The 23,050-nt window shown below is 48.5% G+C and overlaps 2 protein-coding genes across 4 annotated transcripts in view; one reads left to right on the top strand and one right to left on the bottom strand.

Moving 5' to 3' along the window:
- NEK6 (NIMA related kinase 6) overlaps positions 1 to 4,680 on the top strand; it is an 86,648-nt gene extending 81,968 nt beyond the window's left edge. For all 3 annotated transcript variants that reach the window (XM_047830985.1, XM_047830984.1, XM_047830983.1), the window contains exon 10: positions 3,086 to 4,680. In XM_047830985.1, the coding sequence (XP_047686941.1) occupies positions 3,086 to 3,196 (111 nt within the window). In that variant the 3' untranslated portion in view covers positions 3,197 to 4,680. The remainder of the gene's footprint in view (positions 1 to 3,085) is intronic.
- A 994-nt stretch (positions 4,681 to 5,674) lies between these two features.
- Positions 5,675 to 23,050, bottom strand: part of PSMB7 (proteasome 20S subunit beta 7) — a 59,193-nt gene continuing 41,817 nt past the window's right edge. Inside the window, exons 7-8 of the mRNA XM_047830986.1 lie at positions 8,831 to 8,982; positions 5,675 to 5,915 (exon numbers count right to left, since the gene is read on the bottom strand). Coding sequence (XP_047686942.1) covers positions 5,804 to 5,915; positions 8,831 to 8,982 — 264 coding nt within the window. The 3' untranslated portion in view covers positions 5,675 to 5,803. The remainder of the gene's footprint in view (positions 5,916 to 8,830; positions 8,983 to 23,050) is intronic.

The raw sequence follows: 23,050 nt of genomic DNA, 5'->3' as shown, positions 1-23,050 counted from the left end.
GTGGTGTCGGACAACAGGAACCAGATGCGGAGGCGGGAGGCGGCGGGGCCTTGGCTGGCCCCGTAGCCCGGCCGGCTGGCTGCTACTCCGCTCCCACGACCGGAAGCCACGGCAAGCGGACCGGTCTCCCTACTGTCACAGACCTGAGTCACACCTTGGGTTCTTACCGTCAGCGTTCTGCTCTGGGTACAGACGGGCAGGTCTGGCATTGGGTCGTGCCAGCTACTGGCTGAGTGTCCCCTTCCTCAGGTCCGTCTTCTTGAAAATAGGGCTAAGATTTCACCTTTGTGAATCAAATGTGAAGATGAAAGGGCAGGTTTACGACACAGCCTGGCTGAGGGCGTAGACAGATGTGTTCACTTGCACGCTCCCTTCACCGCTCTCGGGTGAGTCCCTTCTGAGTCTCCGTTTCCTCATCTGTAACGTGGCGATGATCCTAGACTCTACCTCACAGGGTCGGCGTAGGGATGAGGGTAATGCACGTGATGCGCTCAGTTTAGCACCAGGCTAACACTGACCGGAAGCTACTGTCACGGTAACAGCCCACGTTTATGACTTACCGTTGAGTCCTCCCCGCTCCCCAACTCCCATTTTACTGAGGAAACAGAGACACGGATAGGTTAAAGTAACTTTCCCAAGGTCACGTAACTTGCGAGCGGTGGAGGCAGGATTTGAACCCAGAGACTCCGCCCCCAACCACTGTGCCAGCGTATCTTGATGGCGCATGTCTCCAGTACCCAGGTGTCCAGCTGGGATGAGGCGCCACCTGTGCAGTTCGCTGCGATCCCCATCCCAAAGGTTCTGAAAGGGGCAGCCCTGGTCTCCCAGGGGCTTGAGCTGCAGAGACCAGGTCTCCCAACGTGCTTGAACCCCATGTCCAGGCAGGCCGGCCAAAAGGGTCGTCAGCCACCCTTCTCTTGGCAGCCTTCGTACTTAAGGCAAGGCTCACTGGCTTTGCACGCTCCCAGAGGAGAGAGAGAGGACCAGGAGTACACATTCCTTGGGTTGTTCAGTACACAGTCTCATGGCCTTTGCCTCAGTGGTTTACAGAATTCTTCTCCGTATCGTTGGAAGAAGTCAAAGTGCTCTGGAGTGGAAGTTGGCAGGAAAGGAAAAACTAGATTTCTTAACCAATAGTTGCATTTGGTTTTTCTTTTCTTACCTTTTTTTTTTTAAGTTTATTTTTGAGAGAGAGAGAGTGTGTGTGCGTGTGTGTGTGTGTGTGTGTGTGTGAGGGAGAGGGAGGGGCAGAGAGAGAATCCCATGCAGGCTCCATGCTCAGCATGGAGCCCGACAAGGGGCTCGATCCCATGACTGTGAGATCATGACCTGACCCAGTATCAAGAGCTGGATGCTTAACCAACTGGGCCACCCAGGGGCCCCTCTTTTCTTACCGTTTTAAATTGGGAGGGGTGCCTGGGTGGCTCAGTCAGTTAAGCATCCGACTTCATGTCATGATTTCACGGTTCACAAGTTCCAGCCCCGTGTCGGGCTCTGTGCTCAGAGCCTGGAGCCTGCTTCAGATTCTGCCCCCCCCCCCCCCCCCCCGCCCTCAAATAAATAAATAAATAAATAAACAAATAGCATTTTCAAAACTTTAAAAAATAAGTAAATGAACAAATTTGGAACTCTGTACCATTTAGAAGCTTAGACTTGCAATTTGGAGCAGATCACAACTTCTCTCTGCCTTCCAGACAGAAGCTGAAATGAATGAATCTGCTGAGTAAAGCCCTCAGCCCCCTTCCCTCCCAAGTCCATCATTCCAACTCCGTGACCTCGTACTCCCCAGGGCATCTGGCTTTCACCTCGTACACCCAGCATTTCTAGGCAGTGTGTTAAGGAGAGATGCTTCTTAGCACTGGAGTCACTCAGTACACCTCACTTTTGAAGTTTACATCACCTCTTAGAAATGGGTATAAAGACACTTTATTGTCTGTTTCTCTTGATTTCTGAAGTTTACCAAACTTGCTCTTCTTGCCAACCGCACAGTCCACTCACAGAGGAGTAACTGGGAGTCACAGTGACTTTACCCTGATGTGTTTTTCTTGGGTACATTAAGCTGTCAGGGGCCAGCCGCCACCTTCCCGACTGCCGTCGGGCTCTGAAAAGTACGTGCTTGTCGTGGGCAGCCTCAGACTCCAGGCGTGTTGGGCTGACCGCAGACTCGGCCTCAGCGCCTGTCGGGGGGCTCCCCGGTGCCGAGAAAGCAGCGGAACCCCAAAAAGGCGGCACGCGGATTGGAGGAGATGCTCCCAATGCCCGACCCGGAAAAACCTCGTCTGCACCCCGAAACACCTCAGGTGTGAAACGTGGAGCACGTACAGTAGCCCCGGGGCTCCGCGTGACCCCTCCGCCCTCCCCAGACTCCCTGAGCGTGGCCACCGAGTCCGCACGAGCCCCCTTATTGGGAACCAAGAGTCTCTCCGCCGTTGCCCCCGACCCCAGGGCCGGCCAGCCCTTCCAGCACCAGGTATTTAAAACTGCAGCGAGCCCAGTGATGCAAGTTGAGACGTAGGCTTTTTAAGGTCATTATTTTAATTACCATTAAAATAATTGGCACTCTGGCTATCAGAAGAACGAGGCGATCAGAGGCTCAAGGCGCCCCTCCCCCACCCCGAGGCAGGAGCAGCCTTCGGTGTCTGTATAATTAAAAGCTCTGTCTTTCATGAGCACAATAAAGAGGCCAGGGGGTGGGCAGACTGCAGCCCTGCTGCATGTTAATGCATTTATTATCATCAATAAGCCCTCGCCTTGAGTTTTGTCCTCTGGTTTGGGTATCCGCATGACCGACAACGAGTGCGCACACACACACGCACACAGCAGCGTGGGCAGCTGGAAGTTCACGATTGGACGTACCCGCTTGCGAGGTCTCGGAGCATGGCCTTCGGGGCCGGACAGGTGCAGGACTGGTCTCGGCTGGCTCTCCGCGGTGGCCGTGCCTGCACACCTGTCACTTACCGGAAGTGCCAGCCCTCACCCCCCAGAGCTGCGAGGGTTGAAGGAGTCGAGACAGGTCAAGTGCCGGCAGAGCCTCAAGAGGCTGCTGCTTCCTTACAAATAACACGCAGCGTTCTCTCTCTTACAGTTGCGAGAACTGGTCAGTATGTGCATCTACCCCGACCCCAACCAGAGACCGGACATCGGATATGTGCACCAGGTTGCCAAACAGATGCACGTGTGGACTTCAAGCACCTGAACGTGGACGCGGCGTGCCTTATCAGAGCCGCACCACTTTGCCTTACTTGAGTCTTCTCTCCAAAGTGGCCGCCTGGTAGCCTAGATCAACTAAGACAAGAGGGTTCAGCGGGTTCCTCGAGGGGGCCGGGCTTTACAGCAGATGCCGAATGCAGAGCAGCTGGGGGGAGGGGCACTGGTCACACGTTAACTGGTGGTCAAATTCGAAAGTCCTTTCTTTAAACTTTTGTGGACAATCTCAGCTGGGTTGTTACCAAGGGTGAGTGGTTGGGCGAGCCACTGACGCACCCCATGTGTCTGGACTGTAATGTGAATCTTGAGGATAATTCCTTCAGTGACCTGTCAAGGTTTGTAAGAACAGGGGGGTTGCAGGAGACCGTGTGACTTGTAGTGAGCCTTTCAAAATGGTTAGTAGCAAGTTCGGTTTAGCTCTTAGAATCTTTTTTAAAAAATCGAGCTGTGTGCTTGCTCTGTTGTAAAAGGATAAGGTGGAAATAATTTTTTTTTAAGCAGAGTGATTTTCCTAATATTTTCTCTATGTTTATAACTCGAATGACGATGAGGAGAGCTCAGCATCTGGCACAGAGCTTCAGAAGGCAAATAATATTGGGAAGCCACGTGTGCCTTCCATGCAGTCCGGCTCAGCCGCCTTCTCCTGAACACCTGCCATGTAGCAGGCACTTCCGTCACCTGCTTCAGTGCTGGCAGGTCACTTATCAGTGTTAAGCGTTGTCCTCTGTGGGAAGGAAGCATGGGGTACAAAAAAAAAAAAAAAATACAAATATAAAACATGCCCTTGGGCTGTTCTCTGTGCAAGTTCTGGTTCTGCAACTTCCTGCCGAGACCCTGGGCATCTTCCTTAGCCTGAGCCTTAATTTCTTCATCTGTAAACTGGGACTATCTACCTTCAGCGTTGCTGACAGAATTTGAAATAAAATCTGCAAGTTACCTAGCATCATTGCCTTGCAGACGATCCCAAAATGGTTGCCACTCCCCCCCACCCCTTCACAAAACTGACCCATGGACCATGTAAGTCAAGAGTTAACATACAGCTGTATTATGCGTAGGAAACCAGAACTATGTTCATTTATTTGTTCCCAAATAGGATTAACTGTGAAGACTAATTTATAAATGTGAATTTAAGGAAAACTCAAGCTCTGAAGGAAATCGTTTGCTTATACTCAATCCTCAAATGGTCTAAGTTGTCACCCGCTGACTTGGTGACAGTTCAGCCCTCCAGCTAGATAGAGACATGCCCGCCCGCTCTGTTAGCGTTCTGGTCAGGTGGTCCGCTTGCAGCCAACTTGCTGACCAGGGGCCCAGGCCTCCCTGGGGATGAAGGACTTGGGCTGGGCCACTGCTCTGTTTCCATGTGTGAACTCTGTTCTACTGTAACACTGTCGGGTTTGAGACATTTTCTTCAGATGCAACCTTTGCTTTGTACTTGTTCTCCATGTTTGAAATAAAACGGGGTAAGAGGGGTCACTTCTGTGAATGTGTACAATTCATGGATTCGTAATTTTACAACAGCTTCGTGTGTCAGCAACATTTCTTGAGGCGCCTTTAAAAAACATTTCTCCGACCCCAGGCATTCTGAGTAATCTTGGAATTTTCTTCAGCTCCCCAGATAATTCTGACAATGGTCAGCCACAATGCTGCCCTAAGTAATTGCATTGTTCTCCCTACCCCTCTCCCTGCAGTTTTAACAAGGGGGGCTGGACCGAGAGTGGGTTCCTTCTGGAAGACCTTGGTGCCGGGACTCTTTCTTGTGTATCCCAGCACGCCATCTCTAGGGGAGAGTCGAAGCCCTATCTTCCGCCTCGCCTCTACCACTGAAGGTTTTTCTGATTCCACACAGGTTTTTTTAACACCTACTCTTTAAGGCTCTGAGTCTCTACTGTGTCACCCTTGGCAGAATCTGCCTCAGACCCAGATGAACTTGCTTTCTGCATGCCATCTACGTCCAACACTATGAGAGCAACACCGCCTACTCCAGAACGCTCTGGAGGCGTGAGATTTCAACCATTCGGCAGGCCTGAGTGCCTGTGAAATGATGGTATCCTACTCATTACCGACAGCCCCAAAGCGTTCCTCTGACTTCGTGAAACTGGCCCAAGTGGAGCGCACCCAGTTGTACACAGCCACGGAGAAGCAAACCGTCCACCTAACCTACCTGCATTTTCTGGGTACTTAGAACTGATCGTCTCTACTTTCTTCCTATTTGGCTGCTGAGGTAAAAGGCTGTGCTGCCCTCACCCTAAAAAAACAAAACAAGAAAACCTGGGACCGCCCTGAAGAAAGAGAAGTAGCACAAGGGGTGGGGAGAAAGGTCCATCTGACTTCTGCAACAGATGAGGCCTCACCCGCTTTCAGGAGGGTTACGTTGCTCTCACGCCTGCTTGAACGCAGACTGGCACTCGGGCCGGGTCACTGGACCTTGGTGGCCAAAAAAACCACACGACCCCCAGACCTCAGCCACTCAGTTTGGTTTTCATTTTTTATTGGGTTTCATCAGCACACACTGCCAAATGAATGTCTCACGGGGGAGCCTCCACTGCCCCCTGTCTGGTAGAGCAGTAACCCCGCCACCCCAATCCACGGACACCATTCAGGAAGTGTCCATCGTCTGCACGGTTTCTTCCAGCACCTCGACTTCCAGGCTAGTGACCCTTTCCGTGAGGACTGCGGTGGTCCCTTTCTCACACCTGTACCGGCCAAACCTAACAGGACAGAAACAAAGGCCGAGTTAGGATCTCCTCAAGGGGCCCCACACGAGGCCGGAGCGAGGGACATGCGCTCAGGTAAGGTGGCGAACAGCCCGGACGCAGAGCCTGGCTCTCCTGACTCCCTGCTCTGTAGCCTGGCGGGGATTCATTCAGCCGTCCCAAGGCTCGCTCTCCTCGGTGCTCAAGTGCCACAAAATAGGGACGCCTGGGAGAGATGTGCATTAAAAGCACTCCTGCAGAGCACCTGGCACTTAATGGGCACTCAGATTTCCTTCCCCAGCACCTTACCATCCCCAGAAGATGCTGGGAAACACTTGGTCATTTGCCTTCGAGCATCAACCTCCCAAGAGCACTTTTCAGTATCAGCGGGAAGCAGATCTGTTAAGCCGCCATCACCCTTCTCTTGTATAGAAAAAAGGATGACTTAAATGTTATCTTGAACACTTCAAGAACATTTTAAGTATAAAAATGGCCCACAGCCGCACTCTGGGCTTGTCACTGTTGACGACACCCTTGAGCCTCGAGGAGGGTGGCCTGCTGCCTGTGGCAGCGTGGCGGATCACCGCGACGACACTCCCCACACCTCTCTCTGAGTCGACAGCGGTTTCTCTGAGCACAAGTGGTCTGTGAGATCCACATTTGAGCTGCTAATTCTCACACTGGGGCCAGGAATTACAATATCGTCAAACAGTACAAATCCAACTGTTCCTCTGGTCTGTCCCCAGCTGGGACATTATTTCTGTCAATCTGGCACGGACTAACAGAAGGCTGCTAGCTGTGCCATGACCACGTGCTCCTCGAAAATCACCCCCTCGAATGGGCACTTGTGCTCAAACACGGAGCAGGAAGCAGAAAAAAGTGGGTGACGTCAGAGGAGCCTGAGCAGCAAAGAATGGCTGGCCGCGTTTCTGCCAAACCTTCGGGTCCCAAGGAGGGACCAGCAGCACCTTTTAAAGATGTGCCCCACCCGCCCGTGCCGGTGTGAAGACATGGCTCCCTCCCCCAGACCGGCCCTTGGCAGCCTGTCCTCTTGGAGCCAGAGCCCCACGTGGCTGCTGTGCCCAACTCCTCCGAAGCACAACATCTGTGGGAGGCCTGGCCGCGGGAGCCGCCCCGCCACCCTGGTCATGGTGCCCCGTGTCGGCATGCAGAGAGGGCTTCCTTCCCGGAGCAGGGCTGCGGAGGGCTGGGGGCAGAGCCGAGAGGAAGGTGCAGGGCCGGGTCTGCACCTGCCCAGGCCTGAGGCTCTGCCCCCACGCTCTCCCCCCGGACTTCCCACTCTGGGAGAGGTTCCCCTACCCCAGGGAGTGCCCCAGCGATCAGCCACTGGCAGAAAAGGTGACAGGAAGATCCCAGAGTACACACTGTCGTCACAGGGCCTGACGCCACATGGCACCTGCCTCGGCCCAGGCACTGAGGAGCGAGCAAGCTCCGTCTAGAGAGCAGGCTGCCCACACCTGCCACGGGCCCAGCACCTTTCACACCACCTCACTGAATCTTCACAACCAGCCGACGGGATCATTTTGTTTCTGTTCTCGTTCAGTCTCCTTTCCAGAGGAAAGCCAGCGTCTCCAAGAATTAAGATGTGCTACTGCTGAGCACAGGTTCCTTGTCCAACACAAATACTTTTCCGTGGCTCAAACATGGCTTCCGGAATCCTCACCCAGGACACCGTTCAGTCTGGATGGAGTGTAACCACGCCCCCTCCCCGAACTCTTCGCCATGGACTTGTTCAGCTCACGAAGCATCTTGCAAATAATGGGGGAGGCAGTCCATCAGGGAGCTTGGCAAAGCCTGCTCCCCCAGTACGGCGCCAGGTACCCCACAGGTCGTTAGAGATCACCTAATCTAGCTCCATCATTTCGAAGACTGGGACACTGACACGCCCAAAGTCACACGCCAGGCAACGACATTTCTCCAACCCCTGAGCGAGAACTTCTTGCTGCTGAGCTGCCCTACCCTCCATGAGCACACAGGAGTTCCCACAATGCCGAGCGCAGTGCTGGTTCTCAATGTTCTACTCTTTCCTTGTAACTAATCCCGATTTGGAATCTGGGTATGAGTAGTGAGCGTTAAAGTAAGCATTCCAGAAGGTGCTTGCCACACTCTGGGCTAGATGTGGGGCGAAACGGAAGCGGTCGAGTTTATAAATCCTGCCGTGCTGCATTCGCACGGACACGGCTGGAAGCAGCGGTCAGGAGCCACGTCTAGAGCCACGCAGGCCACAGAAGAGGCCGGGGGCCAGAGGACGGCCGGACGGCCACGGGAGACCGCAAATGAGCAGCTCGTCCGCATGCTCCAGCCACGAGGGCTGGAAACCTTCCACTTCTATTCAGCAAATCGTCTAGAACCCTGTCCCCCAGTCCGAGCCCGGGCTGCACCACCGACACACAGAGCCTGCTCGGCACATGGCCACGGGCTAAAGGACAGGGCTCCCTGGAGGGCAGGAGGCACCAGTCAGCTCCCAAGACTTTCAGAGACTCCTAACGAATGGTTTATAACTGCTTGCGACTCCTGGACCACTCTGAGAAAAGCTATGGGCTGGTTTCCCCAAAAAATGCTTCTCACAGAATTTCATACAGAATTCAGGGGCTTCTTTAAGAGACCAGAGAAAGAACACCAGGCGATTCGAACCTCTCCCCCACAACCCTCCAGGGTAGGGCTCTTTCCTGGGCCCTGCTCTCCCTCTCCCACCAACATTTTCAAATTAAATCACTTTTCTACACCTGACAGCAAATAAAGCAAATAATGACTCACAGGTCTGTTGTGTAAGGCCGGCCCAGGGACACTGGATTTACTTAAACCTAACGTGGCTAACAGTCAAGAAAACCCAGTTGAAATGCCACGGAGAGATTGAGGGTGGCCAAGGAAGTTATGGCCACAGGCAGAATTTCATCTCCTTCACTCACCTAGTCCCCTTCTTGTTGGGCACAGAGTACGGGCGGAGAAAGTCCAGCTTGCTCTTGCTGATGACACAGAGATCAATGTTACTTCCAGACCCCAGGTCATTGAAGATGCCAGCTGCAATGGCTTCACTCACCAGTTTCTTGGCTTCCTCCTCCTGAGAAAGAGAACAGCAGCAATAATGTCCACAGTTGCTCTGAGGGCCTGCTCGGACATCCACAGAGTGCTTTCACAAGCAGGGCACAGAATCACCTGTGAGGCAGACATTTTCCATGCCCGTTTTATAGATGAAGAAGAGATCTCACAGTACCACAACAATGTGCTGAATGTTCCTCGAATGGCAAGTGCTGGAACCAGGTGTTTCAAACCCTTTATGCACGTACCCCTTCTTCAACATGCTGCTTCACATCAGATAATCCCTGCATAACCGAGGACTGTGGGCTGGCAGACAGCAACGGGTCATCTAAAAGAGGGGTCAGTACACTGTTCTTGTAAAAGGCCAGGAAGTAAATATTTTAGGTTTTGTAGATCTACTGTCTCTGTCATAACTACTCAACTCAGTCATGGTAGCACAAAACAGTCACACTCAATATATAAACAAATGTGTGTGGCTGCGTGCCAATAAAACTTTATTAACAATAGGCGGTGGGCCAGATTTGGCACATGGGTTGTAGTTTGCTAACCCCTGGTCAAAAGTGTGCAATAATGGTTGGAACCTGCCTCCAGGTAACATAATGAAGAAGTCAGTATCATGGGGAGGGGGGGTGGTAGGACACACACCAAAACATTATAGTTCTAGAAAAATGGTGGCAAAGCCAAGGGCAGGACCTCTTACCCAAGAAAATCTACTGCCTTCTAATAAAGAGCCTACGAATTCACCGAAGTGACTTGTTTCCTTGAATCACTCTCTCTTCTACTCATTTTAGAAGCAAGCCTAAGTCACCAACAGTTACTTAAGTGGATTAATTCATTTCTTACTCGAGAAGGCCTCTCACACGCCAGGTCCTATGCTAGAAGCTAGGGCTGAAGAGATGGATGAGGCCCCAAGGTCTCTGCCCTGTAGGGGTTTAGAGTCCGGTGGGGGTATGAGACCTAAGTAACTACAAGGCAAGTGTGATATGGGCTAACAGATAACTGAGAAGGAGCCGTGGGAACACCAGCCGGGTCAGCAAAGCTTCGGGAAGGGCTGAAAGGCCATGTGCCTGGCATGTAGAAAACAAGGCAGTAAAACCGAAGGCAGGTAATGGAGGCAGCACAGTGGGACGTGGAGAACATCAAATACAAGTTCTCCAGGCAAGAAGGACAAAAACGAACCATTCTCCCAAGGAAGGGACTCTAACCTGTGCTGCCCCTTCCTAATCCACCAGGACGTGAGTGCCTAAGCGTGCAAGCTGAACTAAAGAGCTCATCTAAATACCACCCTTTGAGAAATATCACTCCCTGCCCCAAAGGCGTCCTGAGATCGCCGAAGGGCAGATTGCTGACTTTCCCTGGCGAAAGGATCTGAGGCACTCAGGGTTCCTGCTCCTCTGCCTGCCCTAGGCCAGGAAGTGGGATTCCAGTGACATGAGCGCCCTCTACAGACTCGGAGAAGGATAGAGAGGGCTCTGCTGGAAGTGGGATCCTCAGCAACCCAGCAGTAGGAGCTGAGGGGTTATTTGGATCTTTACGCCACCAGGTTTTTTCACTTCCTGAGTGGCACCCATGTGGGACCAACGGAACTGGTTTATCTCTTGTGCATTTATGGCCCCGTGAGAATCCGTTCACAGAGGATCCTCTAACCGGAATTCTCTCCTGGGGCTCCCAACAGGCCAAAAGCCAGTGAAAGTGGTAGCAAAGCAAGCATCTTAGGGAGATGGCTGCTGCTACCAAACAGACAGCAAAAACCAACCAGTAACTTAACACACTTGCTCGTTAAGCCTCATTCCAACTTGTTTCTCTTACTAAATGGCTAGATTTGCACATGTGCGCATGCGCGTGTGTGTAGGGCACCTTCCTTATTCCCCTGCTCCTGACCAACCCTCTCCTCTTCCTTTCTCTTCTCTGTTGTTTGAGGATTTCCTTTGCTCTGTCATCACGGCTTTTCTCGTCACTGCTGCCGGTGCCTCGAGCCAGCCAACAGCACCCGGTGGGTGTCACAAACCCTACTGGCAGCACTCAGGACTGAATGCAGATTTTGGGGACGGGGATGGGGGAAGACTCCGAGGAAACGGAGATCTACCCGTGATATCAGGCATGCATATCTAATGTCCATGAATTAAACTGGGCACACAGATACCAGAATGTGACAGTGCAGAGATCACAGGTGAATCTGCCTCTATTTTGCAAATATTCTGTAATGTAAATAGATGAACTTAAATAACTTAAAAATGTACAAAATGTACTATGTATAGCTTGATTTATTGATAAATTATCGTGTGTGCTATTGTTTAAGTATAAAAGGCTTTTAAAAATTGAGAAAATATGCCTTTTAAATTCTTCTCCTCCCCACCAATTCTAGAGAAGATAATTCCTTAAGGAAGAAAATCTCACAAGCCTGCAATCTTATTTCCAGTCCCACCCCCATCTCATGTACACAGGATTGAAGCTGCCATGAAATGGAATGAACCTTACATTTTATTGAGCACCAACTACAACGTGTCAAGTGCTGAGTCAGGCATACTGCCAATCATCGTTTTTACCTCTGCCCTTCACCCTCTTCTGAAGTTAGTACTGAAAAGAAACTATAGCTGAGAGGGTGAATGGCCTGCCCACGGTCACCAAGCTAGTAACCAGTAAAACAGGTCCACTGGACTTCAGAGCCAGAATGCCACAGCCCCACACCAGCTCAGAAGTAACCTGCTCAGCTGGGGGCTGGGGACTGCTTGGTGACTTAGGGACAGTGGACAGCAGTTCCCTGACTCGGGGTATGTCGCTCCTCAATCACCTAGGATCTTTGGAAGCCAGGGATGTTCAAGAGAAGGATGGTGGCTGCCAACTAATCTCTGGGCCAACTAGCAGTTCCTCCAGTGGTCATTTCCACAACTGGTGGGGGAGCACTGTTTCCCTTGCCCACAGACCACGCCTTACACATTTCTATACTGTAATAATATGGTAGAGATCAGTACTAAGAAGCCATGTCTTATTTCCCATGTTCCCCACCCCCACCAAAACCTGTCAAAAGGTGAACAGGGTGAAAATTACCAAGGACTTGTTGTCTACCCATTACTTACACAGTTAATGTCTTCAACAAATATTTAAAAGACACCTACTATGTTCCAGGAAATGCTTCATATGTCGAAGACTGTCTTTTACCACTGTATTTCCATACTCAGAATTCTAGACACATATGCAAATATGCTACTGGGCATATTCATACTGTGTTTTCTTTATAGTGGAGTTTCACAATTAAACAACTCTTGTCTTTAACAAGTTCTACCAAATATTTAAGAATACCATCGAGAAGAACCACAAACTAAAAGCAAGAGCTGGGGAAAACACCACATTTTTATCCATCTCTGGCCCACAATAAATGCAGGAAGCACCGTTTCTTCCTTTAGAATTCATTCTTCATAGAGAAATTGCAGCTCCCTTTTCTGGAAGCCATGGGGTAACCTGAGTTCTGAGGAGCATCTGCCCAGGGACAGCTGCTACAGAGGGGCTCTGACGAGGACCCTGCAGAGCCCGTGACCCCAGCTGGTCAGGCCCAGGTGCCATGCTCTTTCCCATTGCCAGGCCGGCGTCCTCCCCCAGCCAGCTGCTCATGGATTTACGTTGCTAGTCACAGGGGAACTTGGATTCAGTGTGCACACCAACCAGTAGGACTCATCCTGGCTTCCGGAAAAATGGCCCTCTGGCCCAATGGCTGCTTCCTTTTACTTTGAGACCCTCAGCCAAACCACCACCACCTGGTGATTAAAAGTTAATCTGGCAGAGGTGGAGGCAGAAAGACTGGGTCTGAACCCCGTTTCTTACTTACTGCTATGCAAACAGAGACGAGTCACTTCACCTCTCTGAGTTTACTCTCCCCTCCCTGTAGTACGGTGATGACAAATTAGGATTTACCACAGGACTTCTGCAAGAATTAGAAATAAGGTATAGAAAGCACCTATTATAGTGTCTGGCATATAGCTGTTGCTTAATAAAAGGTAACTTATTTAATGAAGCAAGCCAGAGGGCTCCTGGAAGCACAGAGACCGTTTATCTCTAAGCAGCAACCGCCTGGACCAGACCCCAGGCCAGGAGAAGGAGGTCCAAACAAACCTGCTGACGAATCTGCACCCAGTTCTGTGAAGAAGTTCCTGTAATAATTAATCCAAGCAAAAAGCACACTCCCTAAAAGTTCAGAGAATATAAAAGGAGCACTTCCTGCTTTATGGCTACAAAGCCCAAACTAACTGGGAATATCAGTCCCCCGGGCCACCCCGGCTTCTTAAATGAGATTACAATAAGAGTGATGTACTGTACTACAAGTCAGCTGTGACAAGCAGCACTTTATAGAGCTATCTGTTTGTCTCCATCACTGCATCGTGCAATGTGTCCCTCGACTCCAATGTGCAGCTCCATTTACCGCTACATGACAAATGGGCAGCACTTGTAAAAGGCACAAAGAGGTCCACGTCGGCCATGTAATGGTCACCACAGCTGTACCCGAGTGCTTGAGGGGACAAAACAGACCCCCAAGTTCATTAAACTGACCAGTAATGGATCTTTCAAAAAGTGCCTTAGGAATCGTACAGAAAAGGCTAAAATAAATAACTCAGCATGGAAGGCTAATCTGAAATGGTGTTTGATAAATTATTTATAACACAGGCGATTGTCTGCATTTAATATTGGAGCTACTAGTAGCATCTTTAAAAGATGATTTATGTGTTGTAATGCCATTAAACTTTATATTGGCCCACTGCTAGCTATAAAGTCTGCTGAGATTTAGAGAATGAGTTTTAAACTGTCACTGCAACATCATAGGAGATGGAGACTGTATTAAATCTTTACTTTAAACCTGTTATCTAGAGAGTTGCATTTTGTAGACACTCACAAACTGATAGATTACCTCGGCATCCACTACGGTGCAGGTCCAAAATAGTACTGCAAAGAAACTTTTCCACATTATCCTTGCCTACGGCTACAATCGAATTTCTCTTCTCACTTAAGTGATTTTTAGATTGGGAATGTCGCCAGAGGAAAATGCAGGTGCCCCAGCCAATGGGCACCCTGGACAGTTCAGCATCAAATTACTACCCTTTAAATAAACCCTCTACGTTCTACCATCCAGTTACGCGTGCTGAGCAGCGTTTTACATGCATTAGGGGCGGGCGAAACATTAAATGTGCATCTGATGGAAACCCTGGCACACTACTTTTAGATACGGCTTTGGAGTGTGAGAGTACCTGTGATGGCAAGCCATCCGAAACAGCTAACTTGACCTAGAACTTTTTTAAGAATTGAGAAAGAAATGCAAGGAGTTATTTGCTGGGAAACTTGGCCTGTTTGTGTGGCTGAGGCACTGAATGAAAAAGGAAGAAACACTCAGCCTTCTTCACGAAGAACAGGGCTGCCCTGGCTCTCCTGGCTTTGGGGTACCGCAGGTGCCTCCCTTTGCCCTCCACCCCACCGTCCCACGGGAGTCAGGGGACAGTGGCTGTCCTACCTCTGCTCCAGGGAGAGCTGTGGATGGCGACACAGCTGAACTCTCTCACGGCTTCCATCACTTTTCCTGTTTGCTAGGAAATCTGCAAGGACCATTTAGTTCATGACAGTTTGCTCCTTTACTAAAAACTAAGAATTTTAGCCAAAGAGAACTGAAGCAGTCCAAATTCATCTTGGGAAACCTGCATTATCTTTTGTCACTTCGATTTTCTCGAAACGGCAAAAACTGCTATTGCTCTGATGATCCGCAGCCGAAAAGATTACAAGTCCAGGTGTGTGGTGAGAGCCTGGGTTCAAACGAAAGGACCAAAATCACCCCGTCTCCATCCCCGGATCCCAGGCTGCTAGCACGGGGCTTGGTGAGGATGTCGACAAATGAAAACATGAAACACCATCTTCAAACGCATTTGTGGCTTTGCCAAACTCAGAAATGAAATGAGTTATGAGACAGATCAGACCAAAAGGGATAGTTCCAGAAGTGCAACAGTCCCAACTGGGGACCAGGGAACAAGAGCACTCAAAGACCCTTAAACACGTAAGAAGAGGTTTAAACGTAACGTTCCACAGTGGCCTGTGGACACACCGGGGTTCTGCCTATGCCACTGATGCGGCCTGAAGGAGTCATTTGTGGCTGATGGCTGAATAAAATTTAAAGAGCTCAAAAAGTGTTTAAAACAGTCCCCCCCCCCCCACAAGCAGAATGCTTCCCGCACTGTGTAACGGATGTGACGTACCCCACGTGTAGCCACATATTTTACGGTGGAAAAGGTTAATTTTTTTTCAGACTGGGCTATGTGACAAAAGCAAAGGTGTCCAAGTTTTGGTTGTGGCTCGAACTGTTGGGGTCCACGGGGCCCGGCCCGCCAGTGTGATCCTGCGGGTTGTCAGGGATAACTGAGGTGCAGCTGGTGGGGAGCAAGGCAGTGACTGTGTCTTTAAGGTCTACAGGGTGCTGCCACTTCTTTCCCCCACAGCTGTTTGGGCACCCAGGACCCAGGTGATGCAAACAGGGAAGGACCAACCTGCGGGGAGTGCAGGAGTGATTTCAGAGGTTTTCAGCAGGGATGGGAAGGGGTGTTCACATTCAAGGAACTACCAACAACGCCACTGCCAAGCTGGCCTGTCCCAGATCACTGAAGGATGCAAGAGCCTGATCGCAACTCAGGGCCAGGAGAAGAGAGGTCTGAGGCTGCAGAGCCAAAATGGGCCAGAAGCTGCCACTACGGAAAGAGAAAAGCCAGGACAGCTGGGTCACTGACGGACACGGCACTGAACTCTGGGAGCCACGGGGTGCCTGTTGGAAGAACAGAGATAATGCCTCTGTCCAGGGGCTGTTGGGAGGAATAAAGGGACAGAAACGTCCCCGACGCACAGACTTTACAAACAGAATTGTTAGCAAGTTCTAGGGTAGAAGGAGAGGCCAGGGTGTGAGAAAACAGGGGAACCCACCGCGTCCCTGGGTCTGAGCCAAATGTTTATGTTACTTAGTTAATCCTCCTCATCGTCGCCTGAGAGCAGAGGAAACTGAGGCTCCAGAAAGGCTGGCTGACGCACTCATGGCACACGGCCGTGTCTGACTGGGAGTCAGGGATGGGTGCCAGGTCAGTGCCTTGCATCACCAAAGCCTAGGTGCTCCTATCCCGCCACAGGAAAATCAGTGGGGAGCAAGAGGTCTTGCTGGATTCTGAGACTGTGAATGGAAGGAAAAACACCTAAGCTTCCAGAGGGAAAAGGACCAAGAGAGACAGGAACATATTGCTTTCTGCAAGAAGAAGAAATCAGCGTTCACAGCATATGTGTATACAAATATATATTTCCAAGGCTGCAGTGAATCAAATATAATCAGAGAAAAAAACAAGACTGGATTTAAAGAAAGAGTAAGAAATATGCTCAACAATCCTCCAAATGAAAACCAAGTTGCCCCAGGTAGTAATAAGATCTTCATAATATTTCTCTCTCTCCAGCGGTCAGTGATAACTCTGACAATAAATTCCTGCAGATGAAAACAGAGGGGGGAAAAATGAACTGAATTTGTTCCTTGGGTCACAACAAAGATAAAAAACAAGAGCCACACTCACATTGAGCCTTTCCCACCTCCAAAGTCTGGAGGACAGAAAGCACTGCAGAGTGCAGGGCACATGTGGGAAGGTTATTACGGGGCCTGTGTTATAGCACAATCCTGCTTCTGGAGTCTCACAAGGATTATGAAGGACTAGAGGAGATCCATCGTAATACAGAGCACCTTTGTCTGAGGAAGTTTAAAGATGACCACGCACGAAGCAAATTTCAAATGATGCAAAACCTCTGAAAGAAATGTACGGGTCAGCTTGGTTCAGCAAACATTTACTAACGCTGAAACTCCTGTGCTCCGCAGACACTGTGCTAAACACTGGAAATAAGGTCTGAGCAAAGACCTTGCCCAAAGTGTAGAGTTGAGAAGGGAAACAAGAAGATAATCTCACTACAGGCCTGGGTGGCTCAGTCGGTTAAGCATCCAACTTCTACTCAGGTCATGATCTTGCAGTTAGTGAGTTTGGGCTCCATGCTGGGCTCTGTGCTGACGGCTCAGAGCCTGGAGCCTGCTTCGGATTCTGTGTGTGTGTGTGTGTGTGTGTCTCTCTGCCCCTCCCCCACTCACACTCTGTCTCTGTCTCAAAAATACATAAACATTAAAAAATTTTTATAAAAGAAGATAAGCTCACTACAATGTGGTAAAGAAGTCTTAAGAGGCAGGCCTGATGGTAGAACTACAGGTACAGAGGTGTCATGGGGCTCAGGTGATGAAGACTGGGCTGAGTCTTGACACACAAGTAAATGATAGCCAAGCCAAGGGGCAGAAGTGATGGAAGGAGTAAAACCATGACAGTGGGGAGGAGGACAAAGGTGTGGTCAGGTAGGTAGTTCAGGGTGGCTGAATGCCAGAGAACCTCACGGGCCCTGCATGTGAGGTGGTGAGAGGAAGTGGAGAATTTTAAGCCGGCAAACGATGTAGTTAGGTTTGAGCTTTACGAAACCGCAACCCAGAAGCAGGAGGGGAGGAGAGGCCAAAGCAGGCAAAAGTGGAGCAGGTGATTACAGCGTCCTCAGTGAGATGGCGGTGGGCTGGCAGGGGCAGGGAGAGGGACCATCAACAGCACTGGGAGGCCGGCATGGCGAGGAGGAAACGGTGGTCAGGTGGGAGTGCAGGAGACGGGAAGTGGAGGGTGCCGCCCGGACTTCCAGCATCAGTCACGGGCACTGACCCAACTCTCAACAAACTCGGCCACCACAGAAAGGCCTTTTATAACTTCCTGGCAGCCGTTTTTCTGGTAGGTTGATGGGAGGCAATGATTAACTTAAATTATACATTCTAGGCACCAGTAAGCTCCTGCGGTAGGCACCCCTAACAGGTGTCACCAAAAACAGACAAGATAATGGTAGAGCCAGTAAAAGCTATTGTTCTGGAAAAAAACCAAAACATTTGCCAACTTTTAGATGCCACTTCATTGGTGGCAGGGGCTCTCCAAGTATGCTTGTCTGGCCTCTGGAGTGTGGCAGAAAAAGTATGGGAGTTCGTCAACTGTGGGGGCAAGAGCCAAAAGAATGTGAAGTTCTAAGGGAAAATCGTGGTCATGAGGTTTTGGCCGTGTGCAAAGTAAAGTTATAAGGAAGTAAAAGTGAACAGACCTAAGTAAAGCAGACAGTAGATGGGGGGAGTTATGGGGCAAGAGGTGGGTGGAGATGGTGCGGAGCTACCAACTCAGACGCTCCTCCGTGAGGCTCCCGGCTGATCACCTTTTCCCGGGATCCCAGGCACACACGGCCTTCAGATACCCTCTCATTTACTTAAGGTTGTTAGGAGGGAGGGAGGAGCCGCGGCAAAGAATTTAAGAAAATGAAGACCCAGGAGATCCAAGTCCTGTTACTTATGAACTATGTGACCCTGGTGGTAAAGTCAACATTTTTAAGTCCCAATTTCCTCATCTGCAAAAGAGGCCTAAAACCATCTGGCACCGCGGTGGTCATAAGGATTAAACCAACGTACTCTATGCACAGGAGAAACTGCTAGCACAGTGCCTGATACGCAGGAAATCCATGATAGATGCTAACCTGATCTAATTCTCCCCCTTTCTCTAATGTTCACAAACACCGCTACCAAAAGCCTAACTCGTGCAGAACTACTGATGCAATGGGCATCGGATCGTAACTCAGTATTCTGCTTTTTCAACCCCCAGTTCGGAGCAAATCAATTATGAGTAACCATTATACTAAAAATGAAATTCAAAATGATGCCATAAAACCCTGTGTTCACATGAACACCTTCCATACAGAATTTATTGCCATGTCAATAAGAACTGTACTAAGTAGCACATTTTCACTTATTGTATTTCATTAGAAATTATATCCTAAAAGAAAACAGTAAAAGAACTTACATTACTGTGTGCAGGCACCGTGCCAAGTGCATTCTTCCACTTACTATTCCGAATAACCCTTTAAGGTAGAAACAATCCTTACGTCCAATTTACAAATCCAGGAGACAAAGGCTCAGACCGGGAAAAGGACTAACCCAAAGGCACATGGCCAACAACAGAAGGTCTGAGATTCTACACAGTTTTGTCGGACTCACAAGCCCATGTTTTTTTTTCACTCAAGACGAGAACCTCAGAACGACTGGTCTCCAAAATCAATAACGATGCTCGTCTAATCCTTAGGTGTAACTGATGACCGCTCACGGGTTCACCTTTTCAAAATAGTTCACCTCTAAAATTCTTCAAAGCTGCAAGCTTACATAATGCCACTCAAACATTCCAGCAATTCATCGTGCTTGTTAACAATTGGTAAAACTAAGAACATCCTGATGAATTTCTCTAATACAGAATGTACATTCCTCAAACTCCAAAACAACAGCCTATCGATTCACCACATCAGTACCACATTCAAAGGTTTTCCTGTGCCTACATGGATAAAACCTCTCAGCAAACAGAATGAGTCAAATTGTTTTCCAACCACCCAGTATATCAAAAAAAGATACCATTTAACTTTATTTTCCCATCAGGCCACGGGTTGATTATAAATCTTAACCAAAACTGATCAAGAAAGGCAAGTGCAGTTTTTCTTTTGACATTTCAGGGCAAGTAGTAGTCAGAGGATAAGAGAACGAACTTTTGTTAAGCTGAGTGCAATTTACAAACAGGGTCCTCCTAAGAGTACCCTCAAGTACTGACTTAAGCCCATTTCACGCCTGGATTTTGGATTTCATACACTGGGGCTCCAGGGGTTACACAAGAGGCAAAAATCAATCTTCGCGCCCAGACATCTTCAAAGCCCAGGCACGCACTTTCCATCGTGCCTCGTTTTCGCTCCTCTGTCACCCCTACTCAATTTACCTCAGTTAAAAGAAATCACTGTACTTGTCAAGGAATCAAAGTCAGTGAGTCCTTAAATCTCTTCAATATTCTGGTATCACCGCAGTTCCAAGTTTAGAAAAACCGTATCCCAACGTTATGACAGGGTGACAACGACTCCAAGCGCGACTCTGCTCTACACGCTGTCCGCCGCAAACAGTTTCCAAAATCTGTACTACCGGGTAGAATTTTAAAATATCAATTTAGCACAACTTCATACCATTTTCTTATTTTTGTTTCCACACAGTTTCAGGGTTAGGGGAGAGCAGTATAAATTACCTCACAGAAACCCACAAGTAACATTACCCGTTAAGGTTAAAACTTTAACTACCTTCCTGAGGTATGCTGCTGGGGTCTCATTACGGCAGGTAATCTCACATTCCACCATGCACAACACACTAAGTACCAGCATCTCCCAATTACACTGCCACGTAAATCTCAAAGGACATTTGAAAAGTCTACGCAGCTCCTGCACCCACTGCCGAAGCACAACCACCTCTAATGGAACGTGGCAGCTTTCTACACTAAATATTCACACGCAGGGACAGGGATGCTAGGCTCGGCCTTATCCCACACTGAAGAGCGGATGCTAATTAAAAGGCCACACTGACTCAGGAAATGACCGCCCAGACAACTCTGGACACCGTCTGGAGTTTCGTTTTCCTATTTCCAAATATCTTCAGCTGTCCGAACTTCCAGGGTTATACAACTGAGAAACAGTTACAGCAGGAACCTCTCCCCACCCTGCACCCTTGTACGTGACATGATGCCCCTTGGCTGGATGGTCTCTCCTTTTCTGCAGGCTCCCTGTCCCACCTCTTCCTCAAACCCCAAGATGAAAAAATTCAAGCGAGGAGTCACATGTGCTTTGAGGTCATCTTAAAGTACCGAGACAGATCCCACCAATTCCCCTCCTGGGTTACCTCTGTGCCCCCCTTAGATGTTGCATTTTTGTGCTTTTCATGCCCTACTTTCAGTAGTGGCTCGTAGGCCTGTCCGCCCCGCTAAGTTATAAATGTCGCTAAGGAAGGGACCATGGCTCATACCCAGGCACAGAGCTTGGCACCCATTCGGAGATCAAAATACGATTTAGGTGAACGGAACATAAGGCCACCCTTCGCATCTCTGAATGAGGCCCCGCGTCTCAATACTTTCCAAGGGTTCTCATGGTGACTCAATGGGGATATATACCTTCTGATGACGCAGGTACCCAGAAACTTCTCGTTTCTTCCCGCATTACCCTTCCGCCTTTGCCAATTTTGGTGTTTTTTAGAAAGCACCATTTCTTAAAGCCTTCATAACAACAGAAGGTATCCAGGGTATATTCGTTCTGACCATAATCATCTGGCTATTTTTGGAACAGTTTTTACTTCAGCTAGCAAAACCTAGACTAGGCTGTGATGCAAAAAAACAAAACAAACAAAAAACCTGTCATAACTGTAGTAATGGCTTTGAGATAGCTCATCTAAGCCAACTTTACTCTCACGCCTCTTAAAAATTGCTAATCTCTTCAAATATTGGCAGTTCCATTTATTCAGATCTTCCGATACATAATATTTGCTGATTTTCCCCCTTGAGTTGATACAGATATATGAAGAGTGTGAAACAAAACTTCTGTGCCCATGCAAATTACAGGGGCATTATTAAATTCCCATCCACTCTGGATCAGAAGGTAAAACTAGGACAGCAGCCCATGAAAACCTCCCAGCCCATGAAAGCTGACAGATCAACTGCTCAAGTTCCCCTACTCTTGTGCACATTGGTCCCATTTAACATTTAAGTATCTGGGGCACCTGGGTAGCTCAGCTGCTCGAGCATCTGACTCCAGCTCAGGTCGTGGTCTCACACTTCGTGAGTTTGAGTCCCGCATCAGGCTCTGTACTAACAGCTCAGAGCCTGCAGCCTGCTTAGGATTCTGTGTCTCCCTCTCTCTCCACCCCTCCCCCTCTCGCATGCTGTCTCTGAAAAATAAATAAACATTAAAAAAATTTAAAAAACATTTAAATATCTTGTGTAAGTTTACCATCTTTGTTTTATGTTCATTTACATGTATAACATAAATGTACACAGGTACCACATTTAAATATTTAGCCCCAAATGTTCTTTTACACTTCATTTTTCCACAGAGCTATTTCATTTAAAAAAAAAAAAAAAAAAGATGAAACTTTCCTAAAATTCTTAATCACACTGAGTGTATATGAGCGAATGTGTAATGTTTGGCTGCTTTGCACACCCACAAGCCCACCACCTCTCCCCCTGTCTGATATCACACACACACAAGTATAATAAACCATGTTAATATTTCACACCACTGTGAAATATGCTGGAGTATCAATTCAACATCTGCTGTCTTTAGGGTCCGGGAGTCCCGCAGAGACACTTTCAATTTGTAATTGAGTTCTATGCTGAATTAATCAGCAGTTTATCTTTTTTACTAAAATAACGTCTTCACCACTAACCCAGATTTACATTAACAATTTATGCCAAATTACCTGCCAAGGCAAAACTTATAAGATTCTAAGCTACCATCCAATAACACTCAGTCCTATATTTCATTTCTTATATTCCTCTAACTTATATACAAGAAAAGTGGAAATCCATTGTTTAAGAGCCACGAGCCTCTAACCACAGACAGCCTCTTGGATTCCTGACACACAGCCTTACTTGACAGTGAAATTCAGGGGAGTTTCCCCCTCTTCTCCTGAAAGCCACTGTTCAGTAAGTAGCTACGATTCAAAATTTTTATAAAATAAGAGTTGCAGGATGGAAAGAAATCAGTGAATAATAAAAATAATAAAAGAGTGTATTTCTTTTTCCAAGGAGCTATGGCAGTCCAGTCTTGGCTTGAATAACAGAAAAGGGGGACATTTTTAGTGTCTTAAATTATGTCCCTGAGACCCAACTTAGCAAAGACCATTTAATTTGGTAAGAGACGGATAAAGAAGTTCATTTTTTCTCTTTAATAACATGATCCAGAATACTGTGTTAACAATAATAACTTCCTATTAATTCTAACCATGCAGTTGAAAGTCACCAAACATTTATTTCTATTCAACATTAGAAACTAGCTCTTGCCTCTCTCTGATTGAAGAGTTGCTGGTCACAAAGAAGTTACATTTTGCCTGCTGGATCTTTGCCACAGGTGCAGCAAGCAATATACTCTGAAATATTTCTCCTGTATGGAATATTTCCCCCTGCCTTTCTCAGTTACAG

Source organism: Prionailurus viverrinus, chromosome D4, assembly GCF_022837055.1.
Source record: "Prionailurus viverrinus isolate Anna chromosome D4, UM_Priviv_1.0, whole genome shotgun sequence".
Lineage (NCBI taxonomy): Eukaryota > Metazoa > Chordata > Mammalia > Carnivora > Felidae > Prionailurus > Prionailurus viverrinus.
This window is presented reverse-complemented; position numbering and strand designations above follow the sequence as displayed.